Source organism: Tiliqua scincoides, chromosome 1 (genome assembly GCF_035046505.1).
Source record: "Tiliqua scincoides isolate rTilSci1 chromosome 1, rTilSci1.hap2, whole genome shotgun sequence".
NCBI classification, from domain to species: domain Eukaryota; kingdom Metazoa; phylum Chordata; class Lepidosauria; order Squamata; family Scincidae; genus Tiliqua; species Tiliqua scincoides.
In genome coordinates this window covers 19046213-19071329 of record NC_089821.1, presented here as the reverse complement: position 1 = coordinate 19071329, position 25117 = coordinate 19046213, and the positions used below count along the sequence as shown (strand labels likewise).

General features: G+C 45.4%; 1 protein-coding gene across 1 annotated transcript in view; it reads right to left on the bottom strand.

Moving 5' to 3' along the window:
- The window catches only part of MAP3K9 (mitogen-activated protein kinase kinase kinase 9), a 41989-nt gene extending 20398 nt beyond the window's left edge, over window positions 1-21591 (bottom strand). Inside the window, exons 1-3 of the mRNA XM_066632458.1 lie at window positions 21204-21591; window positions 14718-15131; window positions 192-372 (exon numbers count right to left, since the gene is read on the bottom strand). Of these exons, the coding sequence (XP_066488555.1) occupies window positions 192-372; window positions 14718-15131; window positions 21204-21591 (983 nt within the window). The remainder of the gene's footprint in view (window positions 1-191; window positions 373-14717; window positions 15132-21203) is intronic.
- Between the last annotated feature and the right edge of the window lie 3526 nt (window positions 21592-25117).

The following is a 25117-nucleotide window of genomic DNA, read 5'->3' as shown; positions in this document are numbered from 1 at the left end:
TGGTGAATTCATAGTCCCAAAGACCGTAGACAGGCAGCATTACAACAAAACAGAGGGATAATGAATAGGTAAGTCAACAACTTCACAATTCTGTTCAAACTCCTCACATTTCAAGCAGAGGCTAGGCTAACTTGCAGTACCTGGCTAACTAAGATTCAGTCATTCAGAATATTCGCAGCTGAAAATAATACCTCCACACATCGCTGCCTTTCGAGAACATGGAGGAGCGGATGACCTCGGGAGCCATCCAGGCATATGTTCCAGCTGCACTCATCTTGGTGGTCTTGTGCCATTCCCTGGCCAAGCCAAAATCTGTGATCTTCAAGTTCTTGTTGCTCAGGTCACCGTTTTCCACTTTCTCAAGTATCAATACTGGAGCAGAGAAAGAAAAATAAATATTTTCATATAATGAAAATCTAATTCATACCTAATGCTCCTCCTGCCAGGAAAACAAAATGTGGATAAATGCCATACTAAGCTCAGCTGGAGGAAGTGAGGTATGGCAGGAAACAGAGAGAGAACTGTACATGTCCAAAGCAGCTCTCATGAGCATTACCTGGCCTGGTATAGAAGACCCATACCTAATGAGCAACTGCTTAAAAATAAAGAGCCCAAGCAGAATGTAACAGCAGGCTGCCTAGTAATTTCACAATTTGCTCACGCACAAGAATGAAAGAAAACAGTTGGAGAGGAAAACGTGCTCACAACGCAACTTTAAAAATATACTGCATTTTGAAGTTTAAAATAAGCTTTCAGAACACTAACAGTTAAAGTTTTGAACTGAAATATTCATTATCAAAGTCTACTATGAAGACAAAGGTTTCAATAATCATTGTGCCTTGCTCTTACAGAGCTCTTAAGTCTTTTGCTTTTCCATAAGTCATGTTCATGCGCTTAAGAAGATGTTCTCGATCAATCTTAGCAACTGCCATGGGAGTTTGGGCCCAAGCCATTTAGGTTTTATCGATTGAAAACAGCGCCTTGAATTGTACCCAGAAAGCTACAGGACTCCAATGCAGATACTGCAGAATTGATGTAATGTGTTCCTGGCAACCTACTCTGTCAGAAGGCAAAATGCCACCAGTTGCACCTTGAGAATAGTCATCAACGAAAGTCTTGCCGACAAAAATATTGAAATCCAGCTTCTAGATTACAAAAAGCACGAATGGCAAAGTCTTGCTATATACCACCACTTGTATATAGCCTGACATTTGCATGACTCTTGAATGCTGGTAATTATCCACGTTCTCTTCTACCTGTTTTCAGCACAGCATTTAAAGGAAAGCTTCCACACATTCAACATGGCAACTACTATGGAAAAAAATCCCTGCCCAAATAGGGTTATCCTTCCCACACAAACACAATTTGTATATTTTTCATCTTTATCGGTTTTAAATTGCTCACATGGTTTTGGGAGTTCACTTCTTACTCTGAATAGCAACTTCTTCACTCTAATGACTGCTACAACCAAGAGCAAAGGATTCAGGGCAATACTTAATATAAAATCAAACTATCAACAACAGATGTATTTAGCCTCAATCATCCCTGTACACAGACTGTATGTGCATTAATTAAATGTATAAACTGTGCCAGATATAGGCTACAGGTATATCTATCTGGTTGATAGCTATAAGTGTACAGTTTAACATGTGAACCATCCTAAAGTTACCTTCCATTCTAGATTCCAGCGTACAGCAGTCCCCATGGTCACTAACTAAATGCCACTAACTTCATGTCTGGAGACAATACTGTATGCAACTACAATATTCTTTATAATAACTACAAAACTTTTGGATGAGTGCATGGCTCAGTCAAAAGTATTTTCAATGGCAAAACCAGAGCTCAGTAAACATGCCTTCCATGTGAAATCCATCTTGTGAAAAAGATCAGAGTGATGCCACAAGGGACAGCCTCTGGCACCTTTTTAACTTAATAATTCACTGCAGCTGATAGTTACCTACTTTTCATGTGCCACACCCAGAGCCAAACCTAGAGCTGTGTTCAGCTAATCAGGCACATTGCCCATTGCATTAAACTGTACACCGCACTTTTGCAAAGTCAGCAGAATGCATGCAATATGAAAGATTCACAGGAAACCAAAGTGGCAAAAAAACACAGTGGTTTTGAGAAAGCATGCCTCCTCCTCCCAGATCCTTCAACATTGCTGCCAAAATTATAATTGCAATGTGTTGATCTATCATGCTTGTCAAGCTTATCCAGTTTTACACTCATACTTAACAGATGGTAGCCAACAGTTACGTCTATAGAATAGTAGGTAGTCTTAGTCTTGCCAACCTATGACAGAGCTATAAAGAGTATTCTTGAAAGTAGTATGGGTTAAATGGGCTGCATTAGCAATCTGCAATAAAGCAGACATGACATTACTGAAGGTGCTTCAGAGGCACCACACTGGAATCAAAAGGGGAAGAAAGCAATCTCCATTTTACTGAAGAACCTTTTCAATATTTACAGAAGGTAAAGCGCTTATATTAAGTAGGTATTTGACCTAACCACCTGTTCACAGAAGTTCTATACAAAAAATTAAGCTTTATTGGGAAAACGCTTCTAAGATACAAGTTAAGTTCCAGTGTTAAGCAGCCAATTAATGCAGTCCACAACAATCTTGTCAGAGATTAAACTAAATCCTCTCTTAATGTATTACAAAGTGTAAACCTAGACCAACCTTCCAAATAAGTCCACAAAAGTTAAAATAGCCATTTACTTAAATAACCACCCTACCAACATATATCTATGTTAGCCATTGATAGACTCAAAAGAAAAAAGTCCCCTGCCTGACAGCAATTCTGTTACATGTTACCAGCCAAGTGGGTATTTATTATTATTATTATTATAATACAGTATTTATATACTGCTTGTTTACAGAGAAAAATCAAATAACTAAATGGCTCCCTGTCCCAAAAGGGCTCACAATCTAAAAAGATGCCAAGGAAAAGATGCCAGCAGACAGCCACTAGAACAGAGAGTGCTGGGGTGAGGTGGGCCAGTTACTCTCCCCCTGCTAAAAAAAAGGAGCACCCACTTGAAAAAGTGCGTCTTACCCAATTAGCAGGGGTTATTTACAAGCCTGAGATACATGTTCAAAAACAGACAGAGGCCAGAAGTCTCATTGTCACTTCTACTGGAGAGTGATGGACAATGATTTGCAGATACATTTAACCTTTCTAGTTCTACAGTACAAAAAAGGGCTCAAACTCTCAGAACCCTTAATAATCACCATTGAGAAGTTCCAGAAAGGGAGGCATGTCACAAGACTGAAGGCAGGCTAATGTCCCAATCTTCAAAAAAGGAAAAAGGAGGACCCCAGGAAATTACACATCCATTAGTTCAACTTCAATACCAGAAAGCCAACACTGATTTACCAAAAATAAATCTTACAGATAAGTCTCATCTTTTTTTAACCCATTACTAACTTTATGGAAGGTTGAAATACTATGGGTGAAACTTAAACTTAATTTCAGTAAAGCATTCAATAAAGTTCCCCATGACATCATGATTAGCAAGTCAGTGAAGTATGGGCTAGATCAAGGGTGTCCAAACTTTTTGTCAGGAGGGCCACATCATCTCTCTGATACTATGTCAGGGGCCAGGAAAAAAAGAATTTCCATTTCAAATTTGAATAAATTTACGTATATGAATATATAAGAGGTGGAACTTATATGAATGAATGAAAGTCTTGCAATAGCTTGCAAGAACAAGGCCGGCCATTCCACTGCTGCCGCAGCAGCATCACAGATGTGAAACAGCAAGCAGTGGAGAGAACCCTTGTCCCACAGCTCACACCAGATCGCCCTTATGTTGAGAGCAGTTGTGTCCGGCCAGTGCGGGCTCCAGCAAATCTCCAGAGCTCCAGAAGTTCATTGGAGACTGGGCGCTCTCCATGGGCCAGATTGGGAGTGCATGAGGGTCACAAGTGGTTTGGGCACCCCTGGGCTAGATTGATTCAATCTTCAGATGGATTCACAATTGGTTGGACAAGTGTACACAGTGTGCTTGTCAAAGACTCCTCATCAACCTGGAGGACAATTTCAAACTGAGTCTTGGCCTAGCTTGTTTCAACATCTTTAGGCTGCATTAGTAGAACCATCACTTCCAAGTTGCAAGTAGTAATGGTTCCTCTTACTCCATCTTGGTCAGAGCTCATAGAGTACAGTTTTGGACACCATATTTTGAGGATGCAGCCAAACTGGAGCAAGTTCAGAGTACTGCAATGAGATTATCAGGGGTCTGGAAAACAAGTCTTAAGAGGGCACTTGTAATGTCCAGCCTGGAAAAGATAAGAGGGAACACGGAAAGGAAGAACATGATTGCACTCTTCAAATATCTCAAGGGCTGTCACACTGAAGAGGGCAAACATTTGTTCTCAGCAGTCCCAGAGAGAAAAATTAGATGTAACAGGCTTAAGCTTTAAGAGACGAGATTCCAACTGGATATCAAGAAAAAAATACTTAATAGTAAGAACAGTTCAATAGTATAACGTAGCAATTCTCAAACTTGCAGGGCGTTTGAGGACCACAGTAAGTCCTTATGGGGCAGTGGGATGGGAAAGGCAGCAATGTGATCTTGGGGATTCTGGGGATCCACAGGGCTCCCCAACCCTCAGAAAGTGAAAGTGAAGCAAACGCGCTCTGACTCCAGTATGCAATCGCAAACTGGAAGTGGGGCACGATTGCTCCACTTTCACTTTCTAAGACATGGGGAGCCCTGCCGAGGGTTGCACAGGGCTCCCCACACCCTGGGAGGCTGCAGCAAGGACTGGTAAGTCCATGCAAATCCCTGCGCCCTCCCTTAGCAACACGATCCTGGAAATTGCGTTGCTGCCTTCCTCCTGCCCCCACCCCTTAAAGGGGAAGTGTCCAGAGCACAGAGTCCAGTTGCAATGCCCCAGTTTGAGATTCCTTTGTATAACTCAAACTACCAAGGGAAGTGGCAGGTTCTCCCTTGCGGGAGATCTTCAAATAGAGGCTAGACAGGCACCTGTTGGAGATGCTCTAGAGAGGATTTTCCTGCTTCAAAAAGGGGTTGGAGGCCCCTTCCAGCTACTTGATTCTATTACTCCCTGTCAACTTAGTTCCAGAAACTCTCCAGCAACTTTCCCTCCAGCTAGGTATAGTGACCAGTATCCCAAGATCCCACATTTCTTGCAAAACAAAGATCAGTCATAAATAGTAAAAAGTTAAAGCAACAAGCTGGTAAAATATGTATCCGAATGCTGCCTTTCTGATAACTTTAGATAGGAATAAAAGTTCCTATACTGAAAAAGCCAAGATAAAATACAATGAAAAAATTATCACAATCTCCTTGCTACGACCACAAGACAAGACACTTGGAAGACCTATAGGTAAGGCCATGTCACAGCTTTTTGGTATGCTGCAGTCACTTCATGCAATATCAAAGAAACTGTGTTACTTACACAACTACTGCATCTTTACTATATCTGTCAGAAAATCATACATATATTTCAAAATAGTGCAGCCACATCGTATGTACTGGATTATTATAGTTGCAAAGGCAGAATTACTTTTAATAGGGAGAACCTTCTTAGTTTAAGAGGCAAAAAACTGAACATATATAAGCACTGCCATATGTTCCAATCAAGACAGTTGATATAGGAATTTTCTTCAGTGTAGGAAGCAAACACCCAAGTACTGCTAAGGCAACATTCTTCCCAAGGTCAAAGAGATTTAACACTGTTTGACAGCTAGCTCTCACTAATTGTATTGGAAACTGACAGAACAGATTTGCTAAGAGGTTTATTCTTGCTAGTTACACAATGGCTGCACCCATGTCATTTTCTTACGTCAGGGGTGTCCAAAGTTTATGGCAGGAGGGCCACATCATCGCTCTGACACTGTGTAGGGGGCCAGGGGAAAAAAGAATTAATTTACATTTCAAATTTGAATAAATTTACATTAGTTTACATAAATGAATACATTAAAGATGAACTTATATGAATGAATGAATGAATGAATGTCTTACAATAGCTCAAGGCCTCTAAAAGACCTTGCACAAAGCAAGGCTGGCCTTTCCTTTACTGCCGCTACTGCATCAGTCGTGAAACAGCAAACAGTGGAGGGAACCCTCATCCCACAGCTCACAAAAGAGGTCAAACAGTTGCCCTCAATGCTGAGAGCAGTTGCATCGGGCCAGTGCGGGCTCCAGCAAGTGTCTGGAGGGCCAGAGGCTCATTGGAGACTGGGGGCTCCTCACAGGCTGGATCGGGAGTCCCTGAGGGCCGTAAATGGCCCCCGGGCCAGGGTTTGGGCACCCTTGTCTTACGTTTAACTTTGCTTTGAGTCAGTTGACTGGCACTCCCCTCAAATGTTTAAGTGACACATAAGTTAGATATGCTAAAAATTGTACAAGGGGTTTCAAGATCCTTTTAGCATTACTAAGAGTTTCAGCAATATCCACTTTATACTTATGTTTAAAGCAGAGGTCTCCAAATCCTGGCCCGGGGTCCAGATGTGGCCCTCAGAGAGCCTCTATCCAACCCACGGCCAGCCTCCGATTCCCTGAGAGCCTCTGGCCCAGTTGACCAAACGCAACCAGAGTTGTGCTTTTGGGGTGGGGGTATGGGGGTCCATTTAAGTGTGTGCTTTATTTCTTGGGCTGTGTTCGTGCTTGGATAAGTCCTGGACATTTGAGAGCCCATTCATTTATTCATTCATCTAAGTTCCATCTCTAATGCATTTATTTAAATTTTATATTTAATTTTCTTTCCAGCCCTCACCACTGTGCCAGGTATTTGATACTGTACCCTTTGGCTGAAAAATTTAGAGACCCCAGTTTAAAGTCTGAAGGCAGCCATTAAAGAACCCTTATTCTTTCCTGTGAAGAGACCAAAAATTTTACTTACCAAAATAGAAAACAATTTTTAGAACATGGCAAGCAGAGACCAACAGCATTTTTACATATTAACTCTTTACGAAGCATCTGTTACAGAACCATGCTTTGTACCTGATAAAATTGTGATATTTAAAGCAATTACCACATTTTCAGTTTCCCTCCTCAACACCCATCAAGCCTACTCGATAGTAGTTTCCCTCACACTCAAAATACAGTCTTGTCTTCCACTCATACATATCCTCTTGAAAAATGAAATGAAAATTGCCCTAGATCAGTGGTTCTCACACATTTAGCACTGGGACCCTCTTTTTTTAGAATGAGAATCTGTCAGGACCCACCAGAAGTGATGTCATGACCAGAAGTGACGTCATCCAGCAGGAAAATATTTAGGAATCCTAGGTACAATCCTACCCACGCTTACCCAGGAGTAAGTCCCATTTACTATCATTGTTAAAAGAATATACATAGTAGCTTGTTAAAAGTACAGGTCTGTAACATTTCCCCAAATGCAGTCACATACCATGGCAGCATCAAGTCTAACATATTAAAAATAAAATATTGAAATGAATGGGGACCCACCTGAAACTGGCTTGCAACCCACCTAGTGGGTCCCAACCCACAGTTTGAGAAACACTGCCTAGATACTGGACTATAGGGCAAGAAACTTCTGCCAATAAATCAAGCTTAGATCACCTCATCTTATCTCCATGATCCCTCAGGGGTCAGGGCTTTTCAAGCAGGTTGCAGCACCAGAGAAGCAATGCAGAGATAATTAGAGGGCTGTTAATCTCCACAGTAACCTCAGCAGCAAGCTGTAGCCAAAATTAACCTTTTATTCTCCTCCTGAGAAAAGGTGGAGCTTTCACAGCCAACTAGCTACCTTTCTGCCTTGCTAGCCCTGCAAGGCATTCTGGAGCACTACCTGCCTTTTTCTGCCATTATTCAATTCTTTTTCAAGTACCCCTAAAGGTCCTGAGAGTGCTCCTGGGCGAATATGTACCCAGGTTGGGAACCACTGTTTTTCTGGTATGTTGCTTACAGTTCACTTATTCTGACAGTTTTTACAAAAAGGTTGTGAAGACCAGAATTGAACAAGTTAAAGAATAAAAATGTATCTTATGATCTTTTACTATATTTTTAATGTTAGAGACTGTGCAATTCTTAGGTAACAATTACAGGCAGATTGTTTTTCAGGATCTGGCTTCGGGTAAAATCAGACAAAACTATAGTCAAACACCCCCTTAACTTTAACCCCCCACCCCACTTATCCGAGAGACACAGACTATTCCATGATTTTTGGCTCAAAACCTGCTCTCAACTTACCTGTGAGATCAACTTATAGGTGAGTGTGTTACGTGAAAATCCCCCCCTTTTGCCTTTTAGCTGTGATTTTCTCTACATATATCTAGTTATGCTATTATAGACTATAATATCATGCAAGCTAAACTGTTCTCCCAGCATGCAGGCCACATTTTCCAGGACTTTGGTCAAGCCACAAGCTCATTGTTACACAACCTCCCCCCCCCCCCAATAGTAACACATTATGGAATAAAGTCTTGTGTCTTAATCCAATCACTGTTAAAGCATATCCTACATTATCGTATGCAAAATCCAATCACTGTTTAAGCATCTCCTCCATTACTGTATGCAACCTTGAACTGCCTTGTGTTGCTGATTCACTGTATTGTTTCCATTCAGTCTTTGTTAAGTTCCCCCTTGTAGGAAGCCAACCATTGATCCCATTGAATTTTAACTGATAACTGATGCATACTCCAAGCACCCAGCTTTGTGTTACCAATCAAGCTACCATCCAGCTCAGCACTGTCTCCCAACCCCTTATAAGAGAGGGCTTCCTCTCACATGCTCGCTGTCTCTCTCTCTCTCCAAGGCCCAACACATTTGTGTTGTGTCAGAGGGTCCTCTTCACAGGACTCTCCCCCACCCAACTGCTCTACAAGAAAAATAAGCGCCTGGAACTCTTCCCTCCCCCCTTTTTTCTCCCCTTCTCTCCCCATCTTTAGTTATTAGCTGGGATTAGCATAGCAGGGACCCCTAAAATCCTTCCCTACAACCCTTTCTTTTTCTGATTTCCTCAGATGCAACAAATACTCTTCAAACGCAACCACCATGAAAGCTAGGTACATTGGATTCAAGCATTAGGACCAAGAAATATCATTTCTCCATGTGCATTATGTTTACCTTTGTCTTTTTGTAATAAACCATAATCTTTTATTGAAAGTTATCTTTCTCTCAGTCTCCACTTTAAGCAAAAGGGAATTTCTCTGCATTATGCCATCTTGTTATCCAGCCTACGATCCTAATGTTCCAATAAGGGCAGTATAATAATTCCCCTAAGCAAAACAGCCCTTTTGGTAACAAGTGTCTGCGGAATTTCTTTTCGCCTCCACTATCCATGAAGGGAACTTGTCCAGCTAGAGCGCCACAAAGTTATCCCAAGTTTGTCTTTTGCTTCATTCTTATTTGCTTCCTCCTTCTCATAGCTAATCCAACTGTTTTAGGAGATCTCCCAAATTTCCAGTGTTCATGAAACCTAACCTAGTAAGCCCTGTTCCTAACCTAACCTAGTAAGCCCTGTTCTTGTATTGAAAATAATCAGCTATGATATGTATGACGTTTCAGAACATTGAACTCACTAGATTAATTTTTCTACCAAACGGTTACTAAACACATGTGAAGCTGTGCCAGTTTTAGCCTCCACCCTGGTCCATTTTCAAGTATCTACTTAAAGTGGCCTAGTCTCCTCAAAGTTCTCAAAGCGATCGCTAATATGCCTTTTATTAACAGATTTATGGACACTGGCTATTCCAATTGAGAGAAAAAAGGCTTAAGTAATAGCTTAGAGTTGCTGCCTCCCATCCATCTACCTGCACCTGCGCTTACTGCCACTCCCAGTGATATGCCCAGAAGAGGGAAGGTGACTCAAGAGGTCTGAGATTTGCAAAAGGAACAGACCACTACTCAAGTTTTTCAAAGTGCACCCCTGAGTTAAAGGAGTCCTTACATGTAGCTCTATCTCCATGGTAACAGAAGCAATTGTTACTGGTCAGAGGAAAGTGGTAAATTATAAAACTAGCTTCAAGGTGAAAAGTATAGATCATGGAAATCTGAACTCAGCAGAGTTATTCTGCGTGTTTACAGAAAGGGGAAGCTGCCTACTTCACAGTGTTCCCCCTCTGTCTTCCACTAGACAAGAGAGAACATTCAAGAACTTCCTTATAAACATTTTAAAAAGATGGCAAAAGGAGCAATCTGTTGCCATGATCTTTATTAGTACAGAGCTACAGTTTTCAAACTCTCTAGGAGTTTGAAAACTGCAATAAGAGCTTGCAGGGGAAGGGTGGCTGAAGGAACTAAGATGCACTCACCAGTCCCTGCAGCAGCCTTCAGGGGTGCAGGGAGCCCTGCGCGAGTGTCTGCAGGACTCCGCAGCATGCAGAAAGTGAAAGTGGGGCGATCGCACTCCACTTTCAGTTTTGCAGAGGTGGAACGTGATCGCTCCACCTTCACTGTCTGCATGCTGGGGAGCCCTGCAGATGCTTGCACAGAACTCCCCGCACTCTGGGAAAGCTGCTGCAAGGACTGGTGAGTACATCCCAGTCCCTGCTGCCCCGTTAGCGACGTAATCCTGGGAATTATTATTATTATTATTATACTTTATATTTACCCCGCCTTTCTCCCCGAAGGGACTCAATGTGACTTAAAAAACAAGGTTAAAACAAATTAAAAACATAATTTAAAAACAGATAAAAAACATATCATAAAAACAGTAGTCAGATAAAAACTAGTCAGATAAGAGCACAGCGCAGCAAATTAGAAAATGATCAGGCCTGTAAACAAATGTTTAAAAAATATTAAGAAATGTTAAAAAGGCCAGGAACTCAGAAGGCTTGTCTAAACAGAAGGGTCTTCAGGCCTCGCCGAAAAGTTTCAAGAGGGGGAGCAGTTCTTAAGTCAAGGGGAAGGGAATTTCATAGTGTTGGTGCCATTACTGAGAAGGTCCTATTTCTTGCCGCTGCCCCACATACCTCCCTAGGCTGCGGCACTTGTAGAAAGGCCTTCTCTGATGACCTAAGACAGGGGTGTCCAAAGTTTTTGGCAGGAGGGCCACATCATCTCTCTGACACTGTGTCGGGGGCCGGGGAAGAAAATAATTAATTTACATTTAAAATTTGAATAAATTTACATATGTTTACATAAATGAATGTATTAAAGATGAACTTATATGAATGAACGAAGGTCTTACAATAGCTCAAGGCCTCTAAAAGGCCTTGCACAAAGCAAGGCTGGCTTTTGCTTTGCTGCTGCTACTGCATCACAGACATGAAACAACAAGCAGTGGAGGGAGTCCTCATCCCACAGCTCATGCGAGAGGTCAAACAGTCTCCCTCACGCTGAGAGCAGTTGCGGCGGGCCAGTGTGGGCTCCAACAAATCTCCGGAGGGCCAGAGGCTCATTTGAGACTGGGGGTTCCCTGAGGGCCACATTGAGAGGCTTTGAGGGCCACATGTGGCCCCAAGGCTGGGGTTTGGGCACCCCTGACCTAAGAGAACGAGCCAGATTGTACAGGAGTAGGTGATCTCCAAGATACCCTGGCCCAGAGCAGTATAGTACTTTAAAGGTCAAAACCAGCACCTTGAATTGGGCCCGGAAATGAATGGGCAGCCAGTGCAGCCGCTGGAGAAGCGGACTGACAGGGTCGAACCGCCTACCTCCAGTAACTACACAGGCCGCCACATTCTGCACTAGTTGCAGTTTCCGAACCATCTTCAAGGGCAGCCCCACATAGTGTGCGTTACAATAATCTAGCCTCGATGTCACCGTGGCATGGATCACCGTGGCCAGGTCTGCACGATCCAAGTACGGCCGCAGCTGGCACACCAGCCGAAGCTGAGCAAAGACCCCCCCAGCCACAGCTGCCACCTGGGAATCCAGGAACAGCTACGAGTCCAGGTGGACCCCCAAGCTGCGGACCTGCTCCTTCAGAGGGAGTGCAACCCCATTCAGAGCAAGCCGATAGTCCAGTACCTGCATCGAGGATTTCCGAACCAGGAGAGCCTCTGTCTTATCAGGATTTAATTTCAGCTTGTTCACCCCCATCCAGATCCTCACTGCCTCCAGACAGAGCTCCAAGGACCTCAACCGCCACCCTAGAGTCTGGAGGAGAGATAGAGCTGGGTGTCATCAGCATATTGATGGCACCCCACTCCAAACCCCTGGATGACCTCTCCCAGTGGTTTCATGTAGATGCTAAATAGCATGGGGGACAGAATTGAACCCTGTGGCACCCCGCAACTCAAGAGCCAGGGTGTCGAACAGGCATCCCCCCAGTACCACCACCTGGGACTGATCCTCCAAGTAGGAGCGGAACCACCGCAAAACAGTGCCTCCAACTCCCAGCTCAGCCAATTGGCCCAAAAGGATACCATGGTCGATGGTATCCAAAGCTGCTGAGAGGTCCAGCAGGACCAACAGGGACGCACTCCCCCTGTCCAGTCCCTGGTGTAGGTCATCCACCAAGGCGACCAAGGTGGTTTCTGTCCCAAAGCCCAGCCTGAAACCAGATTGAAAAGGATCCAGATAATCCACTTCATCCAAGACCCTCTGGAGTTGAGACGCCACCACCCGCTCAATTACCTTGCCCAGAAACGGGATGTTGGAGACTGGCCGGTAGTTATCCAACACAGTGGAATCCAGGGAGGCCTCTTCAGGAGGGGGCGAACCACCGCCCGTTTCAAAGCGCGTGGTAACATCCCCTCCATCAAGGAAGAGTTGACCACCACCCCCACCCCCGTTCACTCAGCCAGTCCACCCCGGGCAGCTCTTATCAGCCAAGCTGGGCAAGGGTCAAGCAGGCAGGCAGATGGCCTCACACTCCAAGAGTCTGTCCACATCCTCAGGTGTACAAGCTGAAAAGAATCCCACAACACCGGACAAGCAGTTACCAAGGGGACATTGTTGGACATTGTCAATGTGGCATCCAAGTCGCGACGAATACAATTGATTTTATCTGCGAAATGTTGCGCAAACACGTCACAGCGGCTGACCGTGTGTTCCTCCTGGTCTACTGGAGGGGCCTGATGGAGGAGGCCCCATACCACATGGAACAGCTCTGCCGGACGGTTCTCAGCAGACGCAATGGTAGCAGAGAAGAACGATCTCTTTGCTGCTACCACTGCCACGGAGTAGGCTCTGTAATGAGCTCTACTCCGTGTCCGATCGGATTCATCACAAGTTTTCTGCCACCGTCGCTCTAGACACCTGCCCTGCTGCTTCATCATTCACAGCTCCTCAGTGAACCAAGGAGCCGCTCTCAGTCTGCGACGTGGCAGAGGTCGCTCTGGAGCAATCTCATCCACTGCCCTGGTCATTTCCCCATTCCAGAGATAAAGCAGGGCCTCAGATGAGACGCCAGTCTTGGCAGTGGGAAAATCCCCCACAGCCCTCAGGAAACCTTCAGGATCCATTAGCCTCCAGGGGCGGACCACAGAATGCGGTCCCCTGCCTCTGCAAAGGTGAGAAGCCGCAACAAGCCTAAACCTTACCAGGAAGTGATCTGTCCATGACAACGGAGTAATCTTAACCTCCTCTACATCCAGATCACTACCCCCGTGCCCAGCTGTAAACACCAGGTCCAGCACATGTCCTGCAGTGTGTGTTGGGGCCAAGATCTTCTGGGACAGGCCCATGGTTGTCATGGCAGCCATGAAGTCCTGAACTGCCCCTGCTGCAGGTGCCTCGGCATGAACATTGAAGTCCCCCAGCACTAACAGGCGGGGGGACTCCAATGCTAGCCCCGAGATCATCCCGGTCAGCTCAGGCAGGGAGACTGTTGGGCAGCAGGGCAGGCAGTACACCAACAGAATCCCAATTCTGTCCAGCCCTCTCAAAACAACGTGCAGACACTCGAACCCAGCAAACTGCTGAACAGGGCACCTGGTAAGGGAGTTGGGCTCACGATAGACCATTGCAACTCCCCCTCCCTGTCCCTGCAATCTTAGCTGCTGCAACACCTGGAAACCTGGTGGACAAAGTTCTGAGAGATTAACTCCTCCTGCCATGTCCAACCAGGTCTCCATAATGCATACCAAGTTGGCTTTCTCATCCAGGATTAAATCCCGGATGATGCAGGTTTTGTTATTCACCGACCTGGCATTCAAAAGCAGCAGCTTCAGATCCAGGGACTCACTGCCAAGACCACCAGGCATCTGAGAACTGGTGGAAGGACCAGAAGGAGAGATCATCATAGGCAGATTGATTCTCCTTCTCCTATAATGGCCTGTCCAGCCCCCACCACCACATCTCCCTTGGCCTGTCACTCTCTTGATAGTGGCACTCCTCCCCTCCCCTGAGCTCCCTCCTAAATCACATTGCTGCCATCACCCCTGCCCTGCCCCTTAAGGGGGCAGAGGCCAGGGCCTTCAGGCTGGGGTGTCCCGATGCCCCAGTTTGAATACCACTGGTTACAGAAGAATAACTTCTAGCAGGAGGCTTTATGCTAAACAGAAGATGCTGCTCTTCTTTCAGGTCTGTTTATCCTGAAAGCACTAGGCTTTTCTTAGGAATAGGTGTATTCTAGTACTTCCTTAAGAAATGCACTTCCTTAGGAATAGGTGAAGAGTAAGATCTGCATACACAACTTTCCTCTTAGTCTACCCATTCCCATTATGTAAAATCAGCAAAAGGAAAACTTTTCTATTTTCAGGTTTCCCTGGTCAGAATATCTTTCAGTTAACATTTCATCAACATAATCAGCCCAGTCACGGGCCATTAGTTTTGGTTGTTCTCACATACTATGCAATGTTCCAAGTGCTTTCTGCATTTCCACTTACTGTTGCTGGACTTGAGATCCCGGTGAATAACAGGAACAATTGCTTCATCATGCAGGTAGTTCATTCCTCCAGCAATCTGGACAGCCCAGTTAACCAAGACATCTGGTGGGATTCTTTTTCCAGACAGCACCCTATTCAGTGATCCTCCACGGGCAAACTCCATGATTAAGCAAAGGTTAGGCTCCCTTAAACATACGCCTTTAAGTGCAATGATGTTAGGATGTTTTAGCATAGCAAACAGCTTGGCTTCTTGATGAACATTCTCAATAGCTTCACTGACGTCTTCATCTGGATCGTATCGAGCTGCTTTGACAGCAACTTCATCTCCATGCCAAACTGCACGATAGACCTTCCCAAAGCCTCCTATGCCAATGATTTCCTCCAGAACCAGCTCTGAGAAGTCAATCTCCAGCACTAGAAATAGAAAAGGTAAAATTTAATTTGCTAACAAGGATACCTACTCACATTATTTTGGAACAATGTCAGCCATAATCCAATCTCAAAATTTTAACTTAACTGATTCATTCTTACTGTTTAGCTCACTCACTACCAGAAGTTCCAGGGGAAAAATTATATCAAATCATGGCAATGTCCTAGATTTTTACAACATTTTGTTGCAACCAGTGATAATTACAGTGATGGAACAAATATAAACAAGGCTTCTCATAAAAAAACCAGTAAAATTATACTATACAACATATTTCATACATAAAACGTATATCACCTAGCTATCGCCAAGACAAGTAGTATATCACTTTATCTTTGCTTGCTCTTAATATGCCACTATTTAATCAGCATTTGCAACTGTATGTTGACAACCCAGATTAACAGTACAGGCTGAGACTAATTATTCGCTTGGGTTCAGTTCCAAGCACTCAAAAACGCACTATAGCAAATCAATTTAAAAAACAAAGTTTCATTGCTCCAGTGATTTAAAAACAGCCTTGCTGACCCTTCGACTCTAAGATAAGAGTCATTAAGAAGACAATCCATCAATCAGTCCTCCTCCAACCGCTTCACTCAGCCTCTCCCTTCACCAATGCAAATGTGCTGGGGGGGAGGGGCTGCTGGAGAGAGGATTGATGGATTGTCAGCCAGCTGCCCCCCCTCTCTTTCTCATTAAGGGGGATATTGTTAAAGGACTGCAGTTTTTTAAACTGATATAAAGGGGTGCATTCTCCCCTTCTCCAGGGATCAGCACATTCCTTCTCATTTGCAGGGGCCATTTGTGTTGAGTCAAATACGTGTATAAAAAACCTGTGTATAAAAAGGCTGGACCTGTACACTGCAAAATTCCCCATTAAAAAAAAAACTTGCAGCCCAATCCTAACCTGTCCTGGAACAGGCAGGCCACTTGGCCTGTGCTGCATCCAAAGCAGGTCAGGCTGCAGCACAACTCAGAGTAAGGTGAATTCACTCCCCTTACCACAGATCATAATAATAAATAATAATAATGGTATTTATATACCACCTTTCTGGTCATCGGATTACTCCTCTGACTTTATTCAAGGCGGTTTACATAGGCAGGCTCTCTCTAAACCCCTGAAGGGAATTTTATAAAAACAGAAAGGTTCTGTCTTTCAAGAACTGTGCAACATTTCAGATGGATCTTTCATGGTCTGGAATCACTTCTGGCCCCCAGTTGCCTCCCAAGCTGGCTGACAAGCAGCTCCTTCATCTCTCATTTGAAGGGCAGCCAAGAGGCTTCTTCACTCACATCAAAGAGCAGGTGGGATAACTCAGCTCAGCTTGTCAGCTGCTGCAAGGTCTCGCCATTCACAGAGCTGCTGGTGGCCTCGAACTGGCAACCTTCAGATGTTATCTTTGTTTTGTATCATTTATTGCTGTCTTTTTTTTTTTTTGGTCTGTATGTCTCATATGCCAATAAGGTAAATGGAAATTAAATAACACAACAAAGCTGGAGAGCAGATCTAATTGACCTCTGTTGGTTCTCATATCCAGCAATATAGTACGATGCAAAGCATAAATCCCAAGGAAGTTACAATCCTAACAGTCTGCAGCTTCCTCAAACTAATGGTTTATGACATTAAAAGAAAGCCCATTCAGACCATCCAATGAGCCAACATCTCACTGAAAGGCCACAAAAAGGGAAGTCCCAGGAGTCATACAAGGAGTCATGCAGAAACTTCAAGATGAAAGAAAAAGCAGGAAATTGTGTACCAATATCAGCACACTCTAGAGAAGCTAAATTTTAAGTCACCCAGAGAGAACCCCCATATGAGGGGATCCTGTATCCACAGATTCACTTATCTGTGGATTGGGCCAGCCCCCCCCCATGTGTGCACACCCTCTGGAGGTGACGGGAGTGCTCCCCTCACCTCCAGAGGGGCTTCTCAGCACATCAGAGGCCAAGGACATCTGGACTGGCCTCAACCGAGCTCTGAAGGTTAAAAAAGCAACTTCTGGTTTCATGGAGAAACTTCTGGTTTCATGGAGAAACCAGAGGTGACATTTTTAATGCCTTATAAGTCACACTTTTTTGCCCTCAGAGCTTAGAAATCCCTCAGGAGACAAGAGGAGTGGAGCTCCCCTCACCTCCATGGAGGTGGCCCCCCAGGACCGCAGGGACAGGCGTTCACCCATATCCACAGTTTCAGTTATCCCTGGGGCATTCCAAAATGGAGCCCTGTATTGTCATTAGACACTCCTACAGTGAGGAAATGTAAAGTTAAGTGTATTATGACACAATCTAGAATATCTATTTCTGGTTCTTATAAGTGCGTACAGAATCACAGATGCTCAAAGTTATCTGATCTCTACAAATGTTTTATAAGTAATTTCAAGAAAAACTGGGAGTTCTATAAGTGAACTCTCAAATGAGCCATCAAAGCCATGCAGCAATCACTGTTAAAACCTATCACCCCTATGTGTAACATACCATACAGCATACAATAATTCCCTCTTCATCCTCTTTGGATATTAACTGGAAACTGAGGTTCTGAACCAGAAGGTGCTGAATGGACAGCTCCTTTTGAGAACTGGAAGGTCCCTACATACAGCTACAGTATTTTCCACATTCAAGTTTCATAAAAAGGTACAAACCTGACCATTTTTAATACAATGAGATTTCTAGTACCTGATGCACGATATAGGGCCAAATATCCTTTAGTTTAAATTAAGGCTCTTACCCATTCATTCACGTATTTTAAAAGAAAATGGAAATTACAAATTCAGGTTTCCAACGTAATTTCTGTTCTATGCAAGCCATAACAATGTTCTACAATCTTATAAACTTTGCTCCCTTACAAAAAAAGGTCTCAAGCATCTCACTTTACCTTAATCTTGAGCCTCAATCCTCATCTTCATCAGGATTATATTGCACCAGATATTTTACAAAATCAGATTTCCTTTAAACACAGGTCAAGGCACTAAGGAATTAAAAATGTTTAAAATAAGCATTACAACCTTGTAATATGTCCTTCACTAAGACAAGCAGGAAGTACTACCAGGCAAGTATTCAAGAGGCTAACTGTACAAGGCCTCTCACCTTCAATGGACAGGTGAAACTATGTAGCCTGTTCCACACGAATACAGGTAAATACTGAATTGCCTGCATGCGCAACTCAAGAGAGATGAGACTGCGTAATACCATAGAATGTGTGGCCATTTCCCTCTTTAATAGCTACTGGCCCTTTAAGACAGAACAAAGACAGTATCTCACACATGGCTTGACATACAGCAGCACAGTCTAATTCCCTGCTCTTCCTGATCCAAAGCTAACCCCAATGGAGAACCTTTTCATATACTTTACATTCCATAGTGTGTGTGGGAGGGGGTCTAGAAGAGCACCATGCCCCTTTCCCTGGAACAGAGGGCAAACTGAGATGAAAGGTGGTAGTGACAGCCCACAGCATAGCTCCTTCTTTCAGCACTCCCTTTGGAGGGGAAAATTTACATCCCAATATTTTTATACACTCCCCTTTTCCCATATAAGCCAAGTCTAAAGTTTTGATACAATAACCAGACCTCGGCCAGAATGAATCCCAGAAAAGATACTAAGACTTACAGTTTCTCACAAATATATTGGCTTTGGCAATGAAATACCAGAATATTCAATAAATGTTGATGAGCTCATACAAAAAAATAAGATGCTATGGATATCTACATCTCTACAATGACTCATAAGAACATAAGAACAGCCCCACTGGATCAGGCCATACACCCATCTAGTCCAGCTTCCTGTATCTCACAGCAGCCCACTAAATGCCCCAGGGAGCACACCAGATAACAAGAGACCTGCATCCTGGTGCCCTCCCTTGCATTGGCATTCTGATACATAGCCCATTCTGATACATAGCCCATAAATCAGGGGGTTGCACATACACATCATGGCTTGTAACCCATAATGGATTTTTCCTCCAGAAACTTGTCCAATCCCCTTTTAAAGGCATCCAGGCCAGATGCCATCACCACATCCTGTGGCAAGGAGTTCCACAGACTCAGCTCTGACTTAGCATTATAAGAACAATGAAGTTTCTTCTTCTATAACCCCTACAACTGACTTTCAGTTAAAACTGGAAGATAACTATGGTTCCATACATCTTTTGAATTTGATTAATGCGCTTCTCACTCTTCAGTATTTCAGGGTAGCTTCCATATTAAAAAAAACAAACCACAGGATATCCCCAGCAATTTTAAACCACTTTCATCAGAAATTACAGCCTGGGAAAATGAAAAGCAGTCTATAAACCTGCAACATCTTGGCACCTTCATAATAAGAATAAATGCATCTCTTAAAATTCACCTAAATATATACTTTATGTCTTCTAACTATTACTGGCATTGAGTTTTTTTTTTAAGATATACGTTTCTTAAGCCTTTCAGAAAAAGTTAAATTTATTAATCAACTATTCAAAAAATCAGTAAGGAAATAATAAGAATTGAATCAGATCTGTGGATCCAAAAAATAAGAAAATTCACAAATGATGGGGAGGGGCAGACAAAGAAAATATGAGCAGCTGGAAAAGTAAGAGAAAGAGCATTCTTCCAGAGATGACATTTATGTTCTGCACTCTAATCAATACCCACAAAGTGGCATGATAAAACTTCTCAATCATGAGAACACGGCAGTAAGCTATTGCAAGTAAAAAAAAAACACAATTAACACACACCATCAACGAGGCAGCCAGCATGGCTTTCAGCTTTTTAATCCATCACCAGGCAGATTCAGGGAAAAGGCCATTAGAATAACATTCATTTGACCTGAAGCAGCTTGGCATTAGCTTATCCAAGAAACCCAGAGAGGAAAGGGTGGGAGGGAGAAGAGCTTACAAAGCTTCCCAGAGCTCTCCACTGCTGCCAATGTGATGGTTAAAGAAAGAGGCAGTAGCTGGCAGTATAAATGTTAACCAATCCCCCATGCCACGCCCCTTCTTTCATTCTCTTCTGTCTGCCTCCTGTCCTTGCAGCCTCCATCACTAGGCAAAAATATACATATAGATGTACACAGTATTAAAGTAGTATGAAATTTCACTTCATCAAGAAGCATTGACCCACACAAAGGAAGAAACGAATTCAAGGTGAGCCCTGTCAGCATAAAGCAAGCGAATCATCAGGTGGGGGTGGAGGGACAGGCAGGTCCTCTACCTCGGCCTTTTTTGCATTGAGGATACAAGAGTAGCCTATGAAGACTTTTTATTTATTTGTGGAATTTATACCCCACCTTTTCACCCCACTTAAGGGATCTTAAGGTGGCTTACAAAATACAAATGCATAAAAAAAATGCTAAAATGTTAATGTAAAAATAAAACAGTAAAAAACAATAAGATACAATAAGCTCAATTGGAGAACAGTTAAAATAATGCTTCATTTAAAAAAGCACCAGCCACTCCATCAGAATTTAAAAGCTACCCTAAATTTAAAAAAACTTCTTAAGCTCCCCCCAAAGAGGAGCTGTTCCCAATTTGGGGGGGGGGGGGAGAGAATGTGACAGATTTGGTGCCACCACTGAAAAAGCTCTATTACTATTAAGGGAATAGATCCCCCTAAGGCTACTTTCCTGGGAGTCAGTCCCGTTGAATTCAATAGGACTTACTTCTGAGTAGACACCCATAGGACTGGGCTGTAACTAAGCACTCATGATGCTAACAAGAGCAAGCACTTCAACAGCCCAATCCTATCCACACTTTCCTGGGAGTAAGCCCCACTGACTCTGATGGGACTCACTTCTGAGTAGACATCCATAGGATTGGGCTCCAAGGCTACAATCCCATTCAAAAGTTCCTGGGAGTAAGTCCCATTAGCTCTAGTGAGTAGACTTGCATAAGATCGGGCTCTGAGGCTGCAATCCCATCCACACTTTCCTGGGAGTAAGTTCCACTGACTGCAATGGGACTGACTCCTGAGCAGACATGCACAGGAGTGGGCTCCAGGGCTCCAGCCCCACTGGCCGTGATGGGACCTGCTCCTGAGCAGACACGCACAAGAGCGGGCTGCCACCAGCCACCCCCGTCCCCTGCTCCTTACGCGGTACGGCGGGGGAATGCGGGTAGCGGGCCCGGAACTCGGCGGCGGCGCCCCCCCGGCCCAGGGGGTGGTGCTGGTGGTGGTGCAGGCGGGCGCTGCGGGCGCCGCCGCTGCTCACGTAGTTGCTGGGGAAGATGCCGACGCGCTGGGCGAGGCGGCCCGTCCACCAGCCCTCGTCGCCAGATACGCGCGAGTCCTGCGAGAGCACCTGCACCACGTCCCCCGGCCGCAGGCTCAGCTCGTCCTCGGCGCATGCCTCGTACTCGAACACGGCAGTCCAGAGGCCGCAGCCCCCCGCGGCCGCCGCCTCCTCCTCAGCCTCGTCCTCCCCCGGTGGCGGCAGCGGGGGCGGGCGGCGGCGCGGGCTGCACGCTGCGGGCGGCTCCATGGGCGCGGCGGAGCAGGCGGCTCCTCCATAGGGCTGCCCGCGGCGGGGGGAGCCGCCTGCGCCTCATTCGGCCGGGCACGGAAAAAACCCGCGGCCCCCCATCGCCCGGCACGTCGTCTCTTCGGGCACGGACTGAAGCGCCTGCCGCGCGTCCTAAGGCTCCTGAATGACCGGCACGGGGAGGGGCCGCAAGCCCCACCCCTCCGCGCACCTCCTCATCCCCATTGGCCGCCGCCGCCGTCCTTCACAGTTCCTCCCTTACCTGATTGAAGAGTCCCGGCTCCCTGGCCCCGCCCCTGACACTCGTTCAACGGTCTCGCACGCGCTCCGAGTCGTCCTAACCCCATTGGCTCTTTCATTCGACGACGGCGGATTCCCATTGGCTGGCTGGGATTTAGGCGTCAAGCCCGAGATTACCTACGCGGCTTCGCATGGCACGGGCTAGAGCATCTCTGCGTTCCGATTGGTCGGACCGCCCGCACAAAAGAACGCTTATTTGTTTCCCATTGGCTGAGGACTGCAGCGCGGCTGGCCAATGAGGTGGCTCCGTTTTATACTGCCGGCCTCTGTGCACCTGATAGGAAAGCAAGACGAATGAATGAGAGCAAAATCCTGTGCATGTCTACTCAGAAGTAGTTGTTGGCAACCTTCAGTCTCGAAAGACTATGGTATCACGCTCTGAAAGGTGGTTCTGGAACAGCGTCTAGTGTGGCTGAAAAGGCCAATTCGGGAGTGACAATCCCTTCCACGCCGGGAGCAAGTGCAGTCTGTCCCTGTTCTGTCTCCCTGGCTATGGGCCTTCCTTCTTTGCCTCTTAGCCTCAGACTGTTGGCCAAGTGTCTCTTCAACTGGGAAAGGCCATGCTGCACAGCCTGCCTCCAAGCGGGCCGCTCAGAGGCCAGGGTTTCCCACTTGTTGAGGTCCACTCCTAAGGCCTTCAGATCCCTCTTGCAGATGTCCTTGTATCGCAGCTGTGGTCTGCCTGTAGGGCGCTTTCCTTGCACGAGTTCTCCATAGAGGAGATCCTTTGGGATCCGGCCATCATCCATTCTCACAACATGACCAAGCCAACGCAGGCGTCTCTGTTTCAGCAGTGCATACATGCTAGGGATTCCAGCACGTTCCAGGACTGTGTTGTTTGGAACTTTGTCCTGCCAGGTTTTGCCAAGGATGCATCGGAGGCAGCGCATGTGGAAAACGTTCAGTTTCCTCTCCTGTTGTGAGTGAAGAGTCCATGACTCGCTGCAGTACAGATGTGTACTCAGGACGCAAGCTCTGTAGACCTGGATCTTGGTATGTTCCGTCAGCTTCTTGTTGGACCAGACTCTCTTTGTGAGTCTGGAAAACGTGGTAGCTGCTTTACCGATGCGTTTGTTTAGCTCGGTATCGAGAGAAAGAGTGTCGGAGATCGTTGAGCCAAGGTACACAAAGTCATGGACAACCTCCAGTTCATGTGCAGAGATTGTAATGCAGGGAGGTGAATCCACATTCTGAACCATGACCTGTGTTTTCTTCAGGCTGATTGTTAGTCCAAAATCTTGGCAGGCCTTGCTAAAACGATCCATGAGCTGCTGGAGATCTTTGGCAGAGTGGGTAGTGATAGCTGCATCGTCGGCAAAGAGAAAGTCACGCAGACATTTCAGCTGGACTTTGGACTTTGCTCTCAGCCTGGAGAGGTTGAAGAGCTTTCCATCTGATCTGGTCCTGAGATAGATGCCTTCTGTTGTAGTTCCAAAGGCCTGCTTCAGCAGGACAGCGAAGAAGATCCCAAACAAGGTTGGTGCAAGAACACAGCCCTGCTACATGCTGCTTCGGATGTCAAAGGGGTCTGATGTGGAGCCATCAAAGACAACAGTGCCCTTCATGTCCTTGTGGAAGGATCTGATGATGCTGAGGAGCCTGATTCTCACCAGACGCTCCAGCCTTCCCAGCATCAAGATCACACGCAGCTATCAGGGTGCTGCCTGCGACACCGACCACTCGCTGGTGTGCAGCAGAGTGAAACGGCAAACAAAGCGACTGTACCACACAAAAAAGGAAGGAAGACCTCGCATTGATACGAGCAAGACCCGGAATCAGAGAAAAGTGGAGGAATTTGCACGAGCGCTTGAGGAATCTCTTCCAGGCCCGGTCGATGCAAACGCATCCAACAGATGGGAACATTTCAAGAATGCCGTTTACAACAACGCCTTGTCCATATTTGGCAAGAAGACCAACAAGACGGCAGACTCAGAAGTAAGTGCCATTGCAATTAATGGTGCTTACTCCCATGAAAGTGTGCATAGGATTGCAGCCTTGCAGCCCAATTGTACGCATGTCTACTCAGAAGTCAGTCCCATTATAGCTAATGGGGCTTACTCCAAGGAAAGTGTTCATAGGATTTCAGTCTGAGGCTTTTAGTGGTTGGCTAGGGGAAAAGGGGCTGTTTTTTCCCCACAACAAAGATGGGCTGCTGCAGAAACACAAGATAGCAAAAACACATTCAGTACATATATACATAGTTTCGTAGTTTTTACAGGCCTGACTCCTCTGTGACTTGCTCTTTTGTACTCTGTCTTTTAATCTGACTACTGTTTTTTAAGGTCTCTGTTAATGTGTTTTTAATGTTTTTATCTGCAATTTGTCTTAATTTATGTTGCTAAATGTGTTTTTTTACATGTTGTTAGCTGCCCTGGGTCCCTTTAGGGAGAAGGGCGGGATATAAATAAAGTTATTATTATTATTATTATTATTATTATTATACATGCATTGATACATGCATTCAACTGGAGGTTGTCCATGACTTTGTGTGCCTTGGCTCAACGATCTCCGACACTCTTTCTCTCGATACCGAGCTAAACAAATGCATCGGTAAAGCAGCTACCACGTTTTCCAGACTCACAAAGAGAGTCTGGTCCAACAAGAAGCTGACGGAACATACCAAGATCCAGGTCTACAGAGCTTGCGTCCTGAGTACACTTCTGTACTGCAGCGAGTCATGGACTCTTCACTCACAACAGGAGAGGAAACTGAACGCTTTCCACATGCGCTGCCTCCGATGCATTCTCGGCATCACCTGGCAGGACAAAGTTCCAAACAACACAGTCCTGGAACGTGCTGGAATCCCTAGCATGTATGCACTGCTGAAACAGAGACGCCTGCGTTGGCTTGGTCATGTTGTGAGAATGGATGATGGCCGGATCCCAAAGGATCTCCTCTATGGAGAACTCGTGCAAGGAAAGCGCCCTACAGGCAGACCACAGCTGCGATACAAGGACATCTGCAAGAGGGATCTGAAGGCCTTAGGAGTGGACCTCAACAAGTGGGAAACCCTGGCCTCTGAGCGGCCCGCTTGGAGGCAGGCTGTGCAGCATGGCCTTTCCCAGTTTGAAGAGACACTTGGCCAACAGTCTGAGGCTAAGAGGCAAAGAAGGAAGGCCCATAGCCAGGGAGACAGACCAGGGACAGACTGCACTTGCTCCCGGTGTGGAAGGGATTGTCACTCCCGAATTGGCCTTTTCAGCCACACTAGACGCTGTTCCAGAAC